Genomic DNA, 19536 nt, shown 5'->3' with positions numbered 1-19536 from the left:
AGTACAGAAGAATCTACCATAAAAAGTGAATGGACTTCTACTTTCATAAGTTCAGCCCAATGCGGATGTGATCAAAATGCTGGTACCTTTACCCTTTATTGAAATGTGCTCTGTTCCTGAAAAATGTTGATATTAAAAAGATTGTTTGTCTTTCACACGTGCAGACCTTTAGTTCTGCTCAGAGTAAAACAAAGAAGTGGTAAAAAGAGCTGAACTCCTGCTTATTCTACAAAGAGCTTGGAAAATAGTCAGGAAAAAAAATGACTAGATAAATGAATTGTAGTAGGGATATTTCAGTTAGTGTCACAGGTGTCTTCAAACTTATAATCAGTCATTCAGCCGGAATTCATTCAGAATTAAACAGAGAAAAGTCTTGTTGTGCTGTTTGGTATCATTGTGTGCACCGCACTGAACATGGACAAGAAAAAGAAAAGAGAGATGTGTGACTGGGGAATAGAAAGAAGAAAGAAGCTAGACAGGAAATGTGGTCCTTTTACTGAGAAATGTGAGTATTATTAATATCACTGTGCTGAATAAGAGGCCAGCAGTCCGCTCCACCTCGCTAACCCATGGGTTTATGTGACGCTTCTTGTAAAATCAGACACCAACAAGATGGTGTACTGATGTTAAAATGATACACTAACAACTTTTAAAACAATAACAGCTGATAATAAATTCATTCTCAAAAATTTCCTCTGATAAATCTAAACTCTCATAAATGACAAATTCATCATGCTGATGAGGAGTACCAGCTGCAGTACCACCTTCCTGCCAGCAGAGGCACCAGAGCAACTTACTGTGAGATAATTTAGCCCCTTACACATCCTGCGTCAGTCATGCAGTCCTCATCACGCGTGTGTGTGAGTGTGTGTGTGTTCAGGACCACTGGCAGGAGCAGTCGGTGGGCTCCTGGATGGTGTAGCTGACCCAGGTTGCGTTGCCGCTGCAGTAGAGCTGCACCGAGCGCCGCTGCAACCCCGTCTCCCTGCAGCACTTGCAGAAGCGCGCGTACGTGTTGATGTTGTAGTTGTAGATGCTGGCGGACGGACACTTCCCATCACATGACACGATGTTCACCTGCCAGACACAGAGAGTCAGTGCAGAGTCGGCAGTTTTAAGAGAACCTTTGATAAACTCAGTTCATCACCATGGCGCCATGTTGATGTAGACAGTGACCTTTTAATCTGGTCTCCACTCAAGACCGGGGAAACATGTGACACTACACTAAGCTTCAAAATCAGAGAAGAATAAAATGATCTGTTTTAATTTTAGCCGTAGAATCTTAGCTAGCTTTTCACAGGAAGGATGAAGGACACATCTTGTTCTGTATAATCTTAGAGACTCGACTGACTGTAATGAAGAACAGCAGCTAAGAGATTTTATCTGACAAATAAACAACCTTTTGCTAAAAGGTATTAACAGACCTGTAAAATAAAGACTTACCAGTTTCCAGATATTCTTTATTCAAACATTCACTTGTATCAAACAGTAATTACACATCACACAGAAAACATACCGGCCTGTTGCTGCGACAGTCGTTCTTCCTGATCGTCATCCTCACCGTCACTTTCTGACACGACTTTCCATCTTCTTTGCCTGTTCACACGACAACAGATCAAAACAAATCAGTTGGAACAAAGTTAGAATGAAATATCCTGGAAAAAACCCCAAAACAACAACATCTGATCTGCCAAATGAAGACACACAGCAAACACCGGGAAAGAGAAAAGGATGACAGAGAGGAAAGAAGAGGAAGAACCACATCTGAGGCTGCTGATCATGCACAAGCTGCGAAGATGTTTTAGTGGATGGACGAGTTAAATGAAGGAGGAGATGGAATAAAAAGCTTTACAGTTAGAAAGCAACAGAAGAGGAAGCTTCCCAGGGACAATGTCAGACAAAGAAGCTTCAGAACAAATTTAAATTTAAAAAACCATCATGCTTTTATCATGTACACAAAATGGCTTCAAATGAAATGAATGAATCAAAACGACAGACTCAGTGAATCATGCTCCATTAACCTTTGTTCCATTCATAGACAGATGCAGGCACATGTCAGTGATGCATCAATGCAGCTGCCACATTGATACGAGGAAGCTGGGCCAAAAGCAGAGCAAAGGTTTGATATTTCCCGCCATCAGAGAGGGTCAAAACCTCACTGCAGTGTGGCAGCAGCACAGACGCTTCTCACGAGCAGGATGTGACATGTATGTGTATGTACTGTAAATCTGTGTGTGTGTATTTATGCATAAAAAACAAACAAAAGACAACAGGGCATAAACTTAAAGCTGCTATGTGTGGCACATTTCCCATCAGCCGTTTTCTCCTCTTTCTCTCTGAAGAGGTTAAACGTGTTTTTTCTTTCCATCGCAAGGAACCCTCAAACCTTTTCATCTGTCTGACGTCTTACAAACAACCCAGCAGAACCTGCCCTGTTCTGATGAAGCATAATTATCTTTAGTTTTAGTAACTTTAAAATATTTACCTATGATAAGAATATAAATATGATGCTTTACTGTAAATTTAACTATCTAACAGCATATACAAGTAGAGCTGAAACAATCAGTCGCTCAATCACCTGACAGACAATTAAAAGGCAACTATTCATTTATCATGCGAAATACCAAACATTTCATTGTTCCAGATTCTCAAATGTGAGGATTTCCTGCTTTACCTTTCAATAACGTGTTGGTTTGATAAAATAAATATTGTGAAGGTTTCACTTTGGGTTCTGGCTCATTTTCATGATTTTTACAAACCAATCAATCGATTAATCTACAAAATAATCAATAGATTAATGCACTATTTGCAGTTCTGCTTACATACTTTCACTCAGTAACAGTTCTGGCACTGAAATGTGTGGGTTGCAAGCACACTGTTTATTTTGACTGGTGAGAGCAAATGATCTTGTGTTGCAAAGCTCAGCTTGTATTCGACAAATTTGGTGAAACAGGCCTCAGAGCTGTAACCAGTGAGGACAACTGAGACCCAAACATAGCCACGTAGCTGCAGAGTGAACTCATTTAAACAGCTGCACATTTGGAGTTTGAACTCTCTTCTAAAGTTTATCTTTTGCACTGATCTGTACTCTGTATGTACCACAGATAATTGTTTGTACTAATGAATCTGTGATGATAACAAGCCTCACATAGTAGCTTCAGTTTTCCACACAGCTCCCCCTGGTGGAGCAGCCGTGCCGCAGCTGTGGCGCAGCAGCATGCAGATCCTCTACAGCAGCTACACGTTGGGTGAAAACCCCGACACCAGCCCACATCAGGATCTACGGACACATGCAGACGTCTAAGCCCGACTACTGGGCCACTACCAACAGTACATTGTTGGCAATCAACAATGCACTGCCCAGACAGTGCTAAATGTGGGGAAAGAGTTTAGATGTTTGTGATCCACATGGCGAGGGGTGGGGTTGTGGGGGGGGGTTACATGTTTCTGTCCTCTCAAATGTGGCATCATTTTTTTGGCCGATGTGCTCAGAGTTTAATGGCTTTGTGAAGCGAATATAATAACATTCAAATATAGATTTCATGTTCTGGTTTTGTTTCATGTGATTTTTACCAATTTTAATTTGACTGAGACGTGAAATGAGACAGCAGTTGAGAGGACTCTTCTACGGGGGACGGGGAGGGTGTAGGTTGCAGTCAGACTTTGGGGTTTCCTGTGTGTTTTAATCCTTTTTTTTTTTTTTTTTTTTGGAGGGAGTACATTGTTGAATATCAACAATGGCACTGACAAGCCTTGTTGTTCTGGTACCTCGTTCACAGTTTGTGTTAACTGTGGGAGTCAAGGGGCTAACGGGGAAAGGGAACAGAGGGAATCCGGTACCTGGTGGGATTGGTACATGATGGTAAGCTGCAGCACACAAACCACAAACCCACTTGTATGTCATCAGATGCTTTTCAGTGAGAACTTCTTCTGTCATGTGGCACTTTGAACAGTTTGCCTGATGCCGTTTTTACCGACTTATGACGGTGAATCCACTGAAAAGCAAACTGACAGATCTCTCTAATCTGAATAAACAGCAGACAAATGCAATGGAGAACAGCCGCTGGGGTCCAGACGTGAGTCGATTCAGACAACGTGGTTGAAGATTTTGGATTAAAATGCACAAACTGAAGGGCAAACATGTTGGAAACATGTTGAGCGGCAGGTGAAGGTGCTCTTCAGTGTCAGCTGCAGCCTACAGCTCTACACTAACTACAAATCAGCTGCTACGCTCAGATCAGATACTCACAGGTTTTGCAGCATCCGTCCATGTAACTTACGACAGTTCCACCGATCTGAGAGCAGATGAGAGTCAAAATGTCAAGATAGTTTTTAAACGCTGATGATCTTCAGTCTTCATGTATTCAGTGTCCCCACTGTTGCCGTTTCTATTTGAATTTTTATCAATCAACAACTAATTTAATGTGCAAATGAAAAATGAAAGTTTATCTGACAAAAAGTGCCAGTTTTTAGACACAAGGCACAAATCTCTCCTCAGCTTCAGAGTCAGACAGATATGAGAGATGTGTTGTTCCTCTCTTCACTTTCTAAACTCTGTCCATCTGATACGCAAGTTTCTCTGTTTGAATGAATCCAGCCGACCTGCAACACTATATGTAAAAGCTGAAGAAAAATTAATAAATCATTAAACTCTACACTATAAACATGTTTGTGTATCGTCTATATAATGACAATATTAAGCAACATTGTGAAACAAAAACAGCATCACACATTGTTAAAAAACATTTTTTCTGCCATCTAGTGTTTGACATTTGATGTGAGAAAATTTGGTTAGTATTAAACTGGTGAAACCCTGGAGGAGAATAATTATTTATAGGCTTTTTATTTGATGCAGGAGTCTGGTTAAGAGGACATGTGGATGAACTCTGCTCTGTACGCATGCATGTGTGTTTATTTGTGAAAAAGCCTTAGCGTGTGAGTGCGTGTGTATTTCTGGAGGCTGACCTTCATACACTCTGTTTCGTTGAAGGGGGGGCAGCTGAAGGAGTAGGAGATGAGAGTGGGTCCGGACAGAGTGTCTGTGCAGTCGAACTTCATGCAGTTCGACACCCAGGACTTCCCCGGCTGAAAACACAACATCAGCATCAACATCTGTAAACAGCAGCCACAGTCTGCAGTAATCGCATTCAGGCTGAGTTACACCGACAAGGAATAAAACCCAGTTCAGGGATAGAAAAATGTTGATCCACGTTCATCTTCAACACTAACTGCATTAGATCAGCAGCATTTACATTACATTTAACATCACGAGGCTCGCGTCACATGTTTAGATAAGGACGGCAGCTCTTTGAAAACTGATCCAACATATATATATATATATATATATATATATATATAGCTCTCAATGTTACAGCTCGACAGAGGAGGCGAGTCCGTGAGCGAGTCGAGGTTCAAGGTTAGTTCGGACACATCAGCTGTGACGGTCCCTGACTTATTATGTTACATTACATTTGCAGGTAATGGAAAGCCGTGGTTGGTGCCAGCCAAACCTGTGGCACCTGGGCTGGGTGCACCCAGGGTATAAAAACCCAGCCCACACCATCTTCACCTTTTTCTTTTTCTCTCCACAGCCGACATCTTCTGCGGGCATATTGTACAGAGTTGGACAGAGACTGGGAAGATGGGCTTCCGTGGCTCATGTTCGCTGCTAGGGAAGCGGCGCAGGAGAGTACGGGCCTCAGCCCGAATGAGCTGGTTTTCGGGCATACGGTGCGGGGTCCTTTAGCGGTGCTGAAGGATGACTGTGTAGGTACCGAGACGCCGAAGAATCGCCGAAGAATCTCGTTGACTTTGTTGTTGTTTCAGACATCGCTTGTTTGTATCTGGGTGTATGGCACGGGGAAAGCTGTGTGCGTCTCAAAGTTAAATGAAAAAGTTGTATGATCGACGCACTGAACGACATGAGTTCAGTCCAGGAGAATCAGGTTCTGGTACTTGTGCCGGTTGTAGGTTTCAACCTAAGTACACAGGTCCATATACGATCACTGACAAAGTTTCTGGTTTGAATTATGTTGTGGCAACACCTGGACGGAAGAAAACAAGACGACTTTGTTACGTTAATCTCCTGAAACCTTACTACACACGTGTAGTTGACATCGGTGGGGATCAGGATGTGAGTAACTGTGTGCGTCCGGCGCTTGCTGTGACTTCGGAGGGTTTGGCACAGGAGAGAGATGGGGTGCCAGAGCCGAATGAGAGTTTGCTCTTTGGGCGTTTCAAAAATTCGGAATCCCTGTGTAACCTGGATAAGTTGTTGGCTCACCAGCTGGAGTCAAAGCGAACCGAATTGTCTGAGTTGATACACAAGTTTGCTTGTTTGTTCGGTGATACTCCCTCACGCACCAGCTGGATTAAACATGATTTGATGTTGGAGATGCGCAGCCAATTAAACATTTCTATCGCTTGTCGCCAGCTAAACGTAGTCATTTGGATGATGAGATTGATTATATGCTGTACTGATGACATGGATGACTGTATTGATCAAGTGGGGCCTGCCAAATTTGTTAGTAACTTCGATTTGCTGAAAGGATATTGACAAGCCCCTTTATCCCAGCGCGCACAGGAAATTTCGGCGTTCGTTACGCCGTCGGGCCTGTTTTCCTATAAGGTGATGCCATTCGGGTTGAAGAACGCTCCCGCAACATTTCAGCGTTTAATGGGCCGAGTGGTGTCCGGTTTGACGGGCTGCTGTGTTTATCTTGATGATTTGGTGGTTTACAGTGATACCTGGCTCTCGCATCTTCAGCGCATCCGTGCGCTCTTTGAGCGGTTGGCTGAAACACGCCTAACCATCAGTTTGGCCAAGTGTGACATACTTGATAAACCGTTTGTGCTCCAGGTAGATGCCAGCCAGGTGGGAGCAGGTGCTGTTTTGCTTCAGAGTGGGGACCAGGGCTTGTTGAGAAGAAGGCTCTGTCGCTGATTTGGGCTTTACAACAGTTTGAGGTTTATATAGGCGCGGGAGGGTTGACGTTGGTTTATACAGACCACAATCCTCTGACCTTTTTGAGTTCCCTTAAATGCCCAAACCAAAGGCTGACGAGGCGGTCACGTTACTGACAAAACTGATTTCCACACCCCATACCTGTAGACATTTCCTACGTTGTTTATTTTGTTTAAGTATAATAAATTTACACTTATATTACTTGTTATGTGTCCTTTCCAAATTTGTCATGGTCTAAGAGCCGGGTTATGACACTGTAACAACAGCAGGATGCAGACAACTGAACATTGTAGACTTCAGACAGCAGAGATTAGAACTACTTTGTTGGAAGTTGTAGTTTTTTAACTTGTTTAACTAATCATGAAGGTTTCAGTTTCTTGGTGCTGAAATGCACTGGGATTCTTCCTGTTCCTCTACAGATGAGAGAAACACTCGAAATGATCAAAAATTTAACCGGACATGACGTCAGGTACAGGAAACACAATACCATATGTATAATTTGTTTATTTGTAAGATGCACAACTCTGACCTGAACATCCTCCTACCTTATAGAGAGCTGCTGTCCCATTCTCATGTTCATAGAGGCAGGAAATGTTCTTACAAACACCACAACATGTGGACTGGTCCTTTGGAGGGACGTAGATCTGATTCTGAAAGAACCGCAAACATGTGAGATTAGTTCTGTTAAACAATGAAATCAAAGAAAGACAGAAACTCTGCAGGAAAAAGAAGAAGAGAATAGGTGATACAGACAGTTGGTAGATATGTATGTGTGTGTGGCTGAGTGCTGCTGTTAAGACAGTGTCAACAGTCATGGATGTAGACAAAGCTTTCCACAGAGTTCAGTTAAATCTGTATTAAACTTATAAAGACATTTTCAATAAAACAGTTTTTCTTGTCTTGTTTTGTCCAGTTAACCCAAAACTCAAAGATCTTCACTGTCACAGACGTTAAATGGTCACAGTTAAAAAGTCAGAACCTGTTATTTTGTGGCACTTATTATTAATGATCAATCAACCAATCAAGCACCACCAACTGGTTTAATGGTTAAATCCTTATTGTCTGTACAGTGGATGATTTTACCTGTGTGTCTGTGGCTCTTTTCTGAAGGCATGCTTTTTTACAAAAAAAGAAAAGAAAGGAGGAAAAGAGGAAGAACCAGTTCAAGATGAAGATGAAGAGGTACAAGGAACAGAAGACGACAAAACTGGATCCCTTGGTGTGTGTGTATTAGTGGTGTGTGTGTGTCGTGGTCTTACTGGTTGGCAGTGGGCGGAGCAGTTGATGCTGGAGGTGCGCAGCAGGTGGAAGCCGCTCGCCGGGTCGAGGCTGCGGCTGCACTGCCTGCTGTGGCACAGGCCGTCGTCTCCGTGCTCCACCAGAGTCTGACCGGGCCGCAACACTCCCCGCTCGCCAAACACACACACCGCCTCGCGCACTGAACACACGCGCAGAGGAGAGGAGAGGTCAGAGGTCACAGCATGCAGACCTGCAGCCACTGTATTTCCTAATGGACTTCATATTAGTTTATGGAAACTGGTATAAAGGGTGTCTTGTTGTTGTATTTGCTGTTTACATAGTGCATCATTTCGACTTAATTTTCTGCTCGTGCACCTTTTAATTGTGAAGTATTTTATTTTTTCATTCATTCATTCATCTTCTATACCGCTGGATCCCTCAGGGTTGCGGGGGCGCTGGAGCCTATCCCAGCTGCCTACGGGCGAGAGGCGGGGTACACCCTGCCCACACTCACACCTAGGGGCAATCTAGAGCGGCCAATTAACCTAATGTGCGTGTTTTGGGGATTGTTGGAGGAAGCCGGAGTACCCGGAGAAAACCCACACATGCAAACTCCACAAAGAAGAGCTAACACAGCTTATGATTATTGTTATGAGAGAAAATGAGCAGTAGCTGTTCCAGGACGCAGAGCGTTTCCAAGCCACTCGTCTGATTCTCTCTATCCCGAATCTGAAGCAGCCAGCCGACCCTGCAGTGCTCACCACACTTGTATCTTTTGCAGGCACACTGGTTCTGCGGGTCGGACAGGAAGGCCCGGTCCAGCTGGGCGGCCTCCCCCTGCAGAACACAAAGAGAACCAAAGAGAACACTGAAAACACACAGAGAATCCTGAACTCATATAAACAGAGCACGATGTGCAGAATACATACTTCAATATGATCACTTGTCTGAAACTAAGGAAAAAGCTTTGTTGTCTGCCTTTTTGCATTTTTTAGTGTCCTTTGTTGTGTGTCCTTTCCAAATTTGTCATGGCCTAAGAGCCGGGTTATGACAAACTGGGGCTTCCTCCGGACCGTCCTGTTTGCGCCGCAACTTTGAAAAGGTTTGCGTAAAAGTTTGGTGAGGGCGCTCGTGGCGCGCAAAGTCTCAGAGTGTACAGAGTTGGACAGAGACTGGGAAGATGGGCTTCCGTGGCTCATGTTCGCTGCTAGGGAAGCGGTGCAGGAGAGTACGGGCTTCAGCCCGAATGAGCTGGTTTTCGGGCATACGGTGCGGGGTCCTTTAGCGGTGCTGAAGGATGACTGTGTAGGTACCGAGCCGCCGAAGAATCTCATTGACTTTGTTAACGGTTTCAGACATCGCTTGTTTGTATCTGGGTGTATGGCACGGGAAAAGCTGTGCGCGTCTCAAAGGTAAAATGAAAAAAGCTGTATGATCGACGCACTGAACGACATGAGTTCAGTCCAGGAGAATCAGGTTCTGGCACTTGTGCCGGTTGTAGGTTCGCCGTTTCAAGCTAAGTACACAGGTCCATATACGATCACTGACACATGATGTCCTTCTATTAAGATTCAAACATGAAAATCAGCAAAACTTCTTAAACTCACAAACCCAGTGAGTTCCAAAAAATATATAGATATATACACCATGTAAAATACATCATTATGTGTCCAAACAGAGAGACTGGTCAGGACATACCAGGCCACACTTTGGGGAGGCAATCTTCTCACAGGAACACTCTGAAAACAGGAAACAGAACTGATCATCAAATCCACATTTCAGCCACGTTTCAGACGTTTAGCTGACAACAGCAACGTTTCTGTGTCATCATAAACAAAATGTACTGAGCCGAGGTAAATTCAGACTCCAAAAAAACAGGAGCTGCTGTGAGTTTGAGTCGATTTATAATCGTTGCAGATTGAGCAAATACAGACAATCTGTGGCGCAGGTTTGTCCAACGTGACTCGAACGCCTCGTTTAACTGTTCATTAACTCGTACCGCATGTTTGGTTGGGGCAGCAGCGACCGGGACTGGACACCGACACCACCGACGACATACCAACGGGACAACTGAGCTGAGGACACCTGTAGGGCTCACACACTGCACACACACACACACACGCACACACGCACGCACACACACACACACACAGGGATTTAAGTATTCAGAGAGCAGAACAGACAAATACAATGACATAAACATATCAATATCTGACTGTGTATTTTCTAGATTGATTAATCTATTTGACTGATTGATTGGTTTATAAATATCAGGAAAATAGCAAGAGATATAAAAATATAAATAAATAAGCAATAAGAATAAATTCTAAAAATTAAGAAGAATAAACGGGAGGAGTCTGTTACGGAGTTTAGAAGGTGTAAGTGTGTGTCAGTGGTGAAGTCAGTGTGTGTGTGTGTGTGTGTGTGTGTGTGTGTGTGTGTGTGTGTGTGTGTGTGTGTGTGTGTGTGTGTGTGTGTGTGCGCGTGCTGACCACACTGGTAGGCGGGGCAGCAGCGGTCGGTGGTGTTTCCGTCGACCGTCAGCACCTCACCGTCCTGGCAGAGAGGAGGTGTCTCGGGGCAGGAGGCGCACACTGAGGGGAAAAACACACATCACACCGGTGACTTTCAGTAAACCTGCCCCTGATTCGCTGATGACTGCATGAGACACATAACAGACGTTAATTTGATGTGTGTTTGAACTGACTGCAGATGTGGGCCAGGCAGCAGCTGCCGTCGGCTCTGGTGGCGATCAGAGTCTGGTCCTCTCTGCAGGTGGGAACGTCTGACTCACAGAGCTCAGGATCACACTCTGAAACACACAGAAACCAACTCACGGAAAAGGTCCATGTTGTGGGAAACATGCTTACCAATAGGGTCGATACCCATAAGAAGCTACAGCCACAGGGCAGATAGCTTAGTGTAGCCGAAGGGCCTCCTCCCTTCCTGCCACTACATGGCACTGTGCCAGCTTTTGGTGCACGGAGTTGTGGGGGTCCCTATATACATACAGGTGTGCCCATACCTCGGTTCCTCCTCCCGTGGCGGCTGTGGCCTGGCGTGGCCGTGATTTCCTTTGACCGGACGCAATAGTTGTTGTTTGTGGCAGCCGTCGAGGCACCTGTCTCCACGTATCCAGGTAGAGTGCACCGCTATTTCTCCTCTGATTCACGTGCGTACTGAGCGCATAGTTAATATGGTTTTTATGTGCGTAACGCGCCTGGCTGCTGGCGCTGTGGGAGACGAATTGCGCCGCTGGATTTCTGCCGGGTGCATTTGCGCGTCTGTTTGGTAAGTCACCGTTGTCTGCCTGCCCTTTGCGTGTCTGTGGCTTGGCTTCAGGATGGCTAGTAATATATATTTTGTGCTGCAGCGTGGTCGAGCCGCGGCCTTTGAGGCTCAAACCCTCTAATCCTCCCAGTAGCTGCGCCGTATGGCCCGGCGAGAGTGGTGCGTACTGTAAAGTTCTTGTTCCTTTTAAAACCATCAAAACTGTCTCTTGCCCAGTGGTATTAAAGAACCTGTGCTATATATATTCAACCCTACACTTAGTTTAGTAATTTCCTGGGGTGAAATTCCCCAGGTGGCGTTATTGCAACACCTCTTTCTTTAAGCCTCCGCTCCGCTTCATTGGCATGAAGATTAGAAACGTGGGGAAACAGCTTGTCTGGCTCTGTCTAAAGGTAAAAAAAAAATATGTCAACCACCAGCACCGCTAAAGCTCAATAATGACCACACTGGCCTGAATATAGGATGGCCCTGACTCGTCATGAATTTATTTCCTCCATGCAGGTGACACTGGACTAACCAAACACCTTCAGGGCTGATTAACTATTGATGGACTACAAAAAACTTCTTGGCAAACATTAAGTCTACAAAACAACCTTCTCCTCTCTCACACTGATATCCTCTCCATATTCTCCAGAATATCTGATGTCGTCAGTGTCTAGTCCGCGAATAAAAGGCGAACGTCACTTTTTCATTTCCAGAGAGAAATATCTGTTTATATTCGTGCCAATACTTTAATAAGCTAATAAAGACAGTGCAGAGTGTCTTAGTGTACAGATGGAAACTCACCACACACGTAGTCCGGACAGCAGGACTCCTGTCTGTAGTACGACACCAGCTTCTCCCCATATTTACACTCGGGAGGGAGCAGGTCACACAGGCTCTGGTTACACACTGCAGAGTCAGAAATCACATAAGCTCATGATCTTTTTTTTCTAAATTCTTTATTTGGTTCATCACATGAAGGCTCGCTAACTCAGAGTTTCTCCAGAATATTTCAAACTGCTCCGAGGGGAACCCTCGGGGCCTCACCGCAGACTTTCTGTGGGCAGCAGCTGGTGTCGTCGGCCAGGCTGATGATCACCTCCCCGACTCGACGGCACACGGGCGTCGCCACGGAGGAGCAGTTGTACTCCACAGGGACGATGGTGTCGTTGTCGCAGCGGTACATGCAGCAGGCGTCCCGCGAGGCTTTCCACACCTCACCGTGTGCACGAGGAGCGCCGGAGCTATCAGTGCAGGCTGCAGAGACACACGCACACGCACGCACGCACGCACACACACACATCCAACAGTGAGCTGACAGTGCTGAGGCAGACTTCAGGCTCTAAGGCTGCGTTATTATACAGATCTTGTACAGTTTTTGATTCTGCAACACTAGTTTGTTACTTTATAGTTTCAAGAATCATAATAATAATGGTGTCTATTTTTAAGATTTCCAAAACAATCTCATGTCCTATGTCAGTAAAGGCGTCTTACCACACTTCTCAGGTGAGATGCAGAGGGCGGAGTACGGCCGGTGGAGGAGCGTTCCCTCGGGACACACACAGCCCTCAGTCAGGCCTGAACACTGGTCCGGATCAGAGTCAAAGTCGTGGTTGGGGCAGGACTGAGACGTGCAGGCCGGCAGACAGGCCTGATACCGCAGAGTGTCGGGACACACAAAGGCTGCAGGAAGAGACGCAAACACGTCTGTGCCTCAAACACTTTATTTTACTTCAAAAATTTAAAAGATAGCGTAGGAGTTAAAATTGCTCTGGATCTGTAAACACCCACACAGCGCTGAGACGGACACACACCACACTACACGTTAAACACTGTTATAAACAATACTTGCTTGACTGATTTATTGATGGCCAGAAACTTACGGCAGTAATCTGGACTCCTCCACTCAATGCAGATATTAAATTTGTGACAAGAAGCCACATAAGCAGCCAAAGCCACACACTGGTTGTTGACGTACTCTGCGTCTCGTACCCAAACCTCACAAAACGTGCTGGGAGGAACCTGAAAGCAGAGGAACAATGAGACCTATTCAAAGAATCAGACCGAGGCCCAGGACCCTGCTGGTTCCACTGTAAGGAGAGGAACCCGGGGAGTAGTTCGCAGATGGGTTAACGTACGAAGGCGTGGCAGGTGGAGAAGGCCTGGTTCTGCAGCATGGCCAGGCAGCTGGAGCAGTCGCTGGTGGAGCAGTTGAGCTCGCGGCGGCGGCTGTGGCTGATGTAGCTGGTGGTGTTGGGAACCTGCCAGCTGTCGATGAAGAGAGCCGGATCCTCGCTCACGCCCACCGTGGTGCCGTTGGCCAAAGTCAAGTCATTGGTTGGGTCTCCATCACAGAAACCTAAGGTGGGTGTGAGACACGCAACATGTACCAACATAATAACAGTGTATAATGCTAATACAGGGTTGCAGGTAAGACAGGTGCTTTAAAGAGCACGAGCACTACTGCAGAAGTGAGACTGCTCTTACCACAGAGGCCCATGGTAGGAAGCTTGTTTCTGGAGCTGCCTGTGTCGATCACCATCATGCCGGTGCTGTGGTACCACTGCAGCTTGAGACCGGCAGGGCTCCGGATCAGGTACATGTTTCCTGTGTCGTAAATCTCAAAGCCGTACTTTTTGAATCGCGGTTTGGCGTACCGCGAATTGACGTAGAGCTGAGGGAAAACAAAAAAAAGGTGCATGTAGTCACACAGACTTTATCAGTTTAGAGCTTTAATCTGCTCATCTGACACATAACATACAAAGTAAAGATCAGGGCAGGAGGGGTGCGCCTCTTACCCTCCTCTGCAGCCTGTTGATGACGATGTGGTTGGATTTGTGCGTGATGTTGAGCGCCACCAGGCAGAGGTTGGTGAAATTCCAGAGGAGCTTGAGAAAAACAAAAGAAAATCAGGTAAAAATCAGAGACAAATCAAATCACACTTCGGGAAGGGAACACTTCGGTTCCCATCACTTTAAGGGAACCTGCCAAGTGTGATATTGATTTACCGGTGACTCCGAGTCGGCAGGACACTCCTGAACCAGGACACTGACGGTCTCGTTGGGCAGTTGGGTCACTATGTACGAGGCGGCCTTGTAGATGGCAATGCTGTTCCCATCAAACGTGATCACGTTCAGGTCCGGAAACATTGAGCAGCGACCTGGAACATCAAGGAAAGATGACAACGAAAAGCGGAATGTGTGTGTGTGTGTGTGTGTGTGTGTGCGTGTGTGTGTGTATTTACATATATATAAGACAGACTCATATATAGAATATGGTTTATTTTCTTTTAATGTTTGCGCGTTTTCCTCACATGGACAGTCCCACTGAGGGCAGCACTTGTCTCCATTGACCAGGATAGCAAGGCCGAGCAGGCCACAGTTCGGCCGGTCAGAGGTGAAGGGACAGCTCTGGGACTTGTTGAACAGGACGAGTTGGTTGTTGACGCAGATGTACTTTGTGCACTCATCAACGATCTCTGCGTACGGAGGCTGGATGGAAAAAAAAATATTTTAAAAAACTGAAAACTGATTTTACTCAAAACAGACAAAAACTCTTTAATGACAGTGGAGATTCCTTCTAGACCTCGGAAACACATCTCTGTGATAAAATATTCTAAAGCCCAGGTTTTTTCCGGAGCTTTCAACCACATTCCACAGTCTACTTTAGGCACACGATACAAAGCAGTCATATACAATGCCTCCTCCGTATTTGCTCAAGGAGGTCGAGGATACTCACTGGAAAAGCAGTAATGAGTGAACCATGAGTTTGGAATATTTTAGGACAAATAAATGATGTGTTGAAATATTGTGATTGTACTTCTGTGTAATATTAATAAACATATCTGCTGCTCTGAACCAGGAAAAAAGAACTCCAGCATTGGCTGCTGCTGTGCTTGATCAAAGCAATGGAACTTGTAGATGTATAATAACTGAACCCACAGTGCACGTCCTTGTAGGGGATACAGCCATGGACGATGTGCCCTCTGTTGTGCGTCTGGTTGTTTCCACTGTTGTGTGAGGAGACGCCAGTGCGGTACTTGTTGTTGCACCTGGACTGGTGTGATCCACTCTCCCTGGCTCAGTAGTTCGGACTGTGGTAGCTGCTGGGCGTAAGGTTGTAGCGAGTGTGGGAATACCAGGCTCCTGGGTGGAGATCAGTGCATGAGGTGAAGGTGTCGTGGGTTGAGATGTAGAGGTTGAGACGTCAGTCTCTCTGGTGGTCAGAGTTTTCTCAGATGTGGTTGTGGATGCTGTGACTGCTGTTAGAGTAGGAGCAGGCACTGGGGCGGTTGTGGTGGTGAGGCGGGGAACTGCTGTGGTTGTGTCGGCACGTTCGGTCGTGCTTGCTGTAGTGACAAACTCAGGAGATGTTGCGACGGTTGCAGATGGCACTGCTGACATGGTTGTTGTATGAAGGCTTGGTGTGACAGCCGGCGGGCTGAGAGTGGTTGATCTGGTGGTTACCATGGGAGGCCTTGTTGCTACAGTTACCCTTGCAGTGAGTGGGCTGATGGTTGACCTCTCAGTCGTTGTGATTCTCGGGGTAACTCTTGTGGTCACAGGAACTCTGGGTGTTGTCCTGAGGGTCGTTGTCCGTGTGATGGTTGTCGTTGTTGTAGCGGGTGTAGCTCTTGCAGTGGACACCAGCCGGGTGGTGACTTTGTCCGGGAAAGTCGTTGGCCTCGATGTGAGAAGAGCTGCTGAGGTCGTTGTGTGCAGCGGAGACCAAGATGGCGGCGTGGTTGTAGCTCTTGTTGACACCTCCACTCTGCCAGTCACTGGACGTGTCGTCTCTGTAATCGGCTGTATGATGACAGGTCGAAGTGTGGTGCTAACATCTGGTGAAGCCCTTGTAGGGGTTGTGGTGAGAGGTGTCTCAGGAGTTCCAGGTGCAGGAGGCGGTGGTGTAACCAGTTTCCTGGTTGTGGTAGCTGAAATTTCTGCAGTTGAGATCGCAGGAGAGGTTGTAGTTTGGGCAGTGGTGGGTGTGGCAGCAGGTAACGTTGCAGAGGTGACAACAGGCTTTGCCGTTGTTACTGGAAGACGAGGAACTTCAGTAGTTTTAGTGGAAGTGACCACATGGATGACAGTTTCAGAAGTGGCCTCTGGTGTAGTCTTCACTGTGGGGCTGTAGACTAATGTGGAGGAGGTCTCCTGATGGGGAGGGCGCCATGGCTGGGAAGTCCGCATGGTAGACACAGGATGGGTGAGGCTCTCTGTTGTTGGTGACAGTGGTACAGTCGTAGTTTTTGTAAGAGACACAGGTGGTACAGTGGGTTTTGTTGTGACAGGAGGACCTGTGGACGTGGTGGATGTTTCTGGAACCCCTGAAGTTGTGGTCAGAGTGGTTCTCTGTGTCGTTGGGACGGCAGCAGACCAGGAGGTTCTCTCAGTTAAGGCTGTGGAGGTGGACACAGGAGAAGTTGTGGATTCTGTGATCTTCGGCGGTGCTGCTGTTGTTGTAGCAGCTGCAGGTATTTCAGACACAGTAGTTTCAGGTGTGTCCACTTTCTTAGTTGTTGTTCTCCAGTCTGTAGCAGCTGAGGTAGGAGCAGATGGTACAGTTGTAGTTCGTGCTATGTGGAGTGGGGCTGACGTTGGTGCCTCAGGAAGTGCTGAAGTGGAGGTTGTCAGTTCAGTAGGAGTCATATACAGAATCTTCTCTGAGGTAATGGGTGGTGTTGTTGTCTCTGGACTTATGGAAGGTGTTGTTTTACTGGTGGTGAAAGGTGCAACTGGTGGGACTGATTCTGTGGTCTTTGCTGAAGTGGCTCTGGGCAAAGACACAGTTCCTGTTTCGACGGGAGGCGAGGTTGGGAGAGGTGAGGCAGTTGTGAGTCCCGTGCTTGGTAAACCAGGAGGGATGGGTGTAGTTGTTGTTGGGGGAAGTCTCTCCACTGATACAGTCTTTGTACTGGTGTCTGTGTATGCAGTGGTAGCTGTACTGGGAACAGTAGTTCTGTCTGTAACTAAAGGCGTCTCTGAGATTGGACCGGGACTTGGACTAGAAGCTGTTACAATCGGAGCAACCGCAGCTGAATGTGTTGTAGCCTCTGTGGTCTCTTTGGTTGGGTGTGTGACAACAGGAGGAGGGGTACTGATGGTGGTTGGCCCCTCAATGGAGGTTGCGGTGGGTGCTGTGGGTGTTGTTGGCTGCAGGGTTGTGGCAGTGGTAGTGAAGTGTGGTGGCAGGGAGTCGGTGGGCTTGGTGGAGGAGGTGAGCCAGAACAGAGCCGTAATGGCAAAAGGAGCGCTGCTGGTCTTGAACGTGCTGGGGCTGAAGGGGCTGACGGTGGAGCTCAGAGTCGTCCATGCCGTTGTCCCTGTTACAGTGGTGGGTGGGGCTTCGGTCACTCTGACAGTAGACAGCGGCTCTACCACTTCTGGCCTGACAGCAGGGGGTGCTGTTGGGGAAACTGTGGGTCCTGCTGTTCTGGAGAGTTCAGGAGCTGCAGGCGTTGAGGCGGTGAGCGGCTGGGTTGGCTCGTCAGGGGCCGGCGACGCCTCAGTGGGGGTGGTCTGTGTGCTGACAGCAGGAACAGGGGTGGTGATTTTAGTGGTTGGACCAGTGTGTGGAGGGGTGGAGGATTTCGTGGGGACTGTGGTCTTAAGTGGGCTGGTGGTGACTGCAGAGGTCAGCTGAGCAGTGGATGGTGTTACAGGCTGCACAACCACTGGAGCCTTAATGCCTGAAACCAAACGACAGAAAGTGTGTTAGAGAAGTGACCGACAGAGATGAGCGTAAACAGCTGAGGTCGATTTTGGGAAATAGTTCACAGTAATGGAAACTAGATGATTTATCTCAGTTCAGGATGACTGTAAAGTCACCGTGCTTTAGTGTTGTTTCAACTGTTGGACTTGATTTTGTATTGTTTTTGTGTTTTTGCAGCCGTTATACTGGGTTAGTATATAATAAAAATAGAAGGGGGGGTTGGGAGATACCTTTATAAATTACAAGACAACAGTGGCACCTAATTTTGTTTGTTTGCTTGAACATCCTGAAATCAGATTAATTACTGAAGGAAAACACTACTGAAATCAGAGGACACTCACAGTCTTCAACATAGACACAGCGGCGGGTGACCTCATCCAGGACCATGTGTGGGGGGCAGACAGGAAGGCAGCCCTCCACTCTGTACAGAGAGCAAGAGAGTGTTTATAGTTTATTATTATGGGATACACTGCTCATTTTAAATCAAGAACAAATCTGAATAAGAAGAAAATTTCTAAAGGAATAAATGTTTGTGCAGGTCAGAAGGTCTTACAGTGGGATGCTGACACAGGCTTCAGCCGATGGGTCGCTGCAGGTCTTGAAGCAGGGGCTGACGCAGGAGTCGTACCTCCACTGACACTGAGGACCTGGCCGGGTTTCTGGGCTGGAGCCTGACGGAAAAGCAAAAGGAACAGGTAGAGAGATCACTTTGTGTTTGAGAAAAGAAACTGTTTCAGATCAGATTTAAGTGTAAAATAGCTTAATGAGCATTATGTCTGTATATAAAACAGCTGGAGTCTAATTTTGTCCTTCAGGAGCTTCACAGTCGACAAAAACACATTTTCACTTCTCTTGAAATTGTTGTGATGATTAGTTTTTAAATAAACATACTTAACATTTTCAATTGCTAATACATTATTTATATGAAACATAAATCGCATTGATGGCGCCTCAGTCTGCGGGAAAAGTTGTTATATCATGTTACTAATCCAAATTGGCTAACAGGGATCCACAAATGTTTTCACAGAGCAGTAACGTAATGAACTCAGAATGTCTGGACTTCTTCTTCTGCTCTGTATGTGAGCAGCATTCACTGCTGTCAGCAGGAAATCCAATCTGGTTCTGGCTGCTGTGCCTTTTCCACTAACTAAAACAAATGCTGCTGTATTTTTAGCATCAGCGATTAGTGTGGCTGCTCTCTGAGCTGAACATGCAGGCAGATGAAACACTAGTCTTGACCTTTGACACCAGAGAGAAGAGGCGATGACCAACTGAAATAAAAAGCCTCCTGAATCCTCAGTGATGGCTGAGTGAGACTTAAACATGCAAACTGAAACCTCAACATG

At 46.3% G+C, this 19536-nt stretch overlaps 1 protein-coding gene across 1 annotated transcript in view; it reads right to left on the bottom strand.

The window, feature by feature from the left end:
* Window positions 1-207: 207 nt before the first annotated feature.
* The window catches only part of otog (otogelin), a 46134-nt gene continuing 26805 nt past the window's right edge, over window positions 208-19536 (bottom strand). Inside the window, exons 34-56 of the mRNA XM_041043240.1 lie at window positions 18744-18861; window positions 18532-18611; window positions 15418-18167; window positions 14790-14967; window positions 14485-14636; window positions 14275-14364; window positions 13964-14150; window positions 13615-13835; window positions 13360-13498; window positions 12971-13159; window positions 12524-12733; window positions 12281-12385; window positions 10911-11015; window positions 10696-10797; window positions 10203-10304; window positions 9902-9942; window positions 8965-9040; window positions 8224-8402; window positions 7510-7614; window positions 4966-5085; window positions 4250-4295; window positions 1517-1596; window positions 208-1077 (exon numbers count right to left, since the gene is read on the bottom strand). Of these exons, the coding sequence (XP_040899174.1) occupies window positions 877-1077; window positions 1517-1596; window positions 4250-4295; window positions 4966-5085; window positions 7510-7614; window positions 8224-8402; window positions 8965-9040; window positions 9902-9942; window positions 10203-10304; window positions 10696-10797; window positions 10911-11015; window positions 12281-12385; window positions 12524-12733; window positions 12971-13159; window positions 13360-13498; window positions 13615-13835; window positions 13964-14150; window positions 14275-14364; window positions 14485-14636; window positions 14790-14967; window positions 15418-18167; window positions 18532-18611; window positions 18744-18861 (5576 nt within the window). The 3' untranslated portion in view covers window positions 208-876. The remainder of the gene's footprint in view (window positions 1078-1516; window positions 1597-4249; window positions 4296-4965; window positions 5086-7509; window positions 7615-8223; window positions 8403-8964; window positions 9041-9901; window positions 9943-10202; window positions 10305-10695; window positions 10798-10910; window positions 11016-12280; window positions 12386-12523; window positions 12734-12970; window positions 13160-13359; window positions 13499-13614; window positions 13836-13963; window positions 14151-14274; window positions 14365-14484; window positions 14637-14789; window positions 14968-15417; window positions 18168-18531; window positions 18612-18743; window positions 18862-19536) is intronic.

Source organism: Toxotes jaculatrix, chromosome 1, assembly GCF_017976425.1.
Source record: "Toxotes jaculatrix isolate fToxJac2 chromosome 1, fToxJac2.pri, whole genome shotgun sequence".
Lineage (NCBI taxonomy): Eukaryota > Metazoa > Chordata > Actinopteri > Toxotidae > Toxotes > Toxotes jaculatrix.
This window is presented reverse-complemented; position numbering and strand designations above follow the sequence as displayed.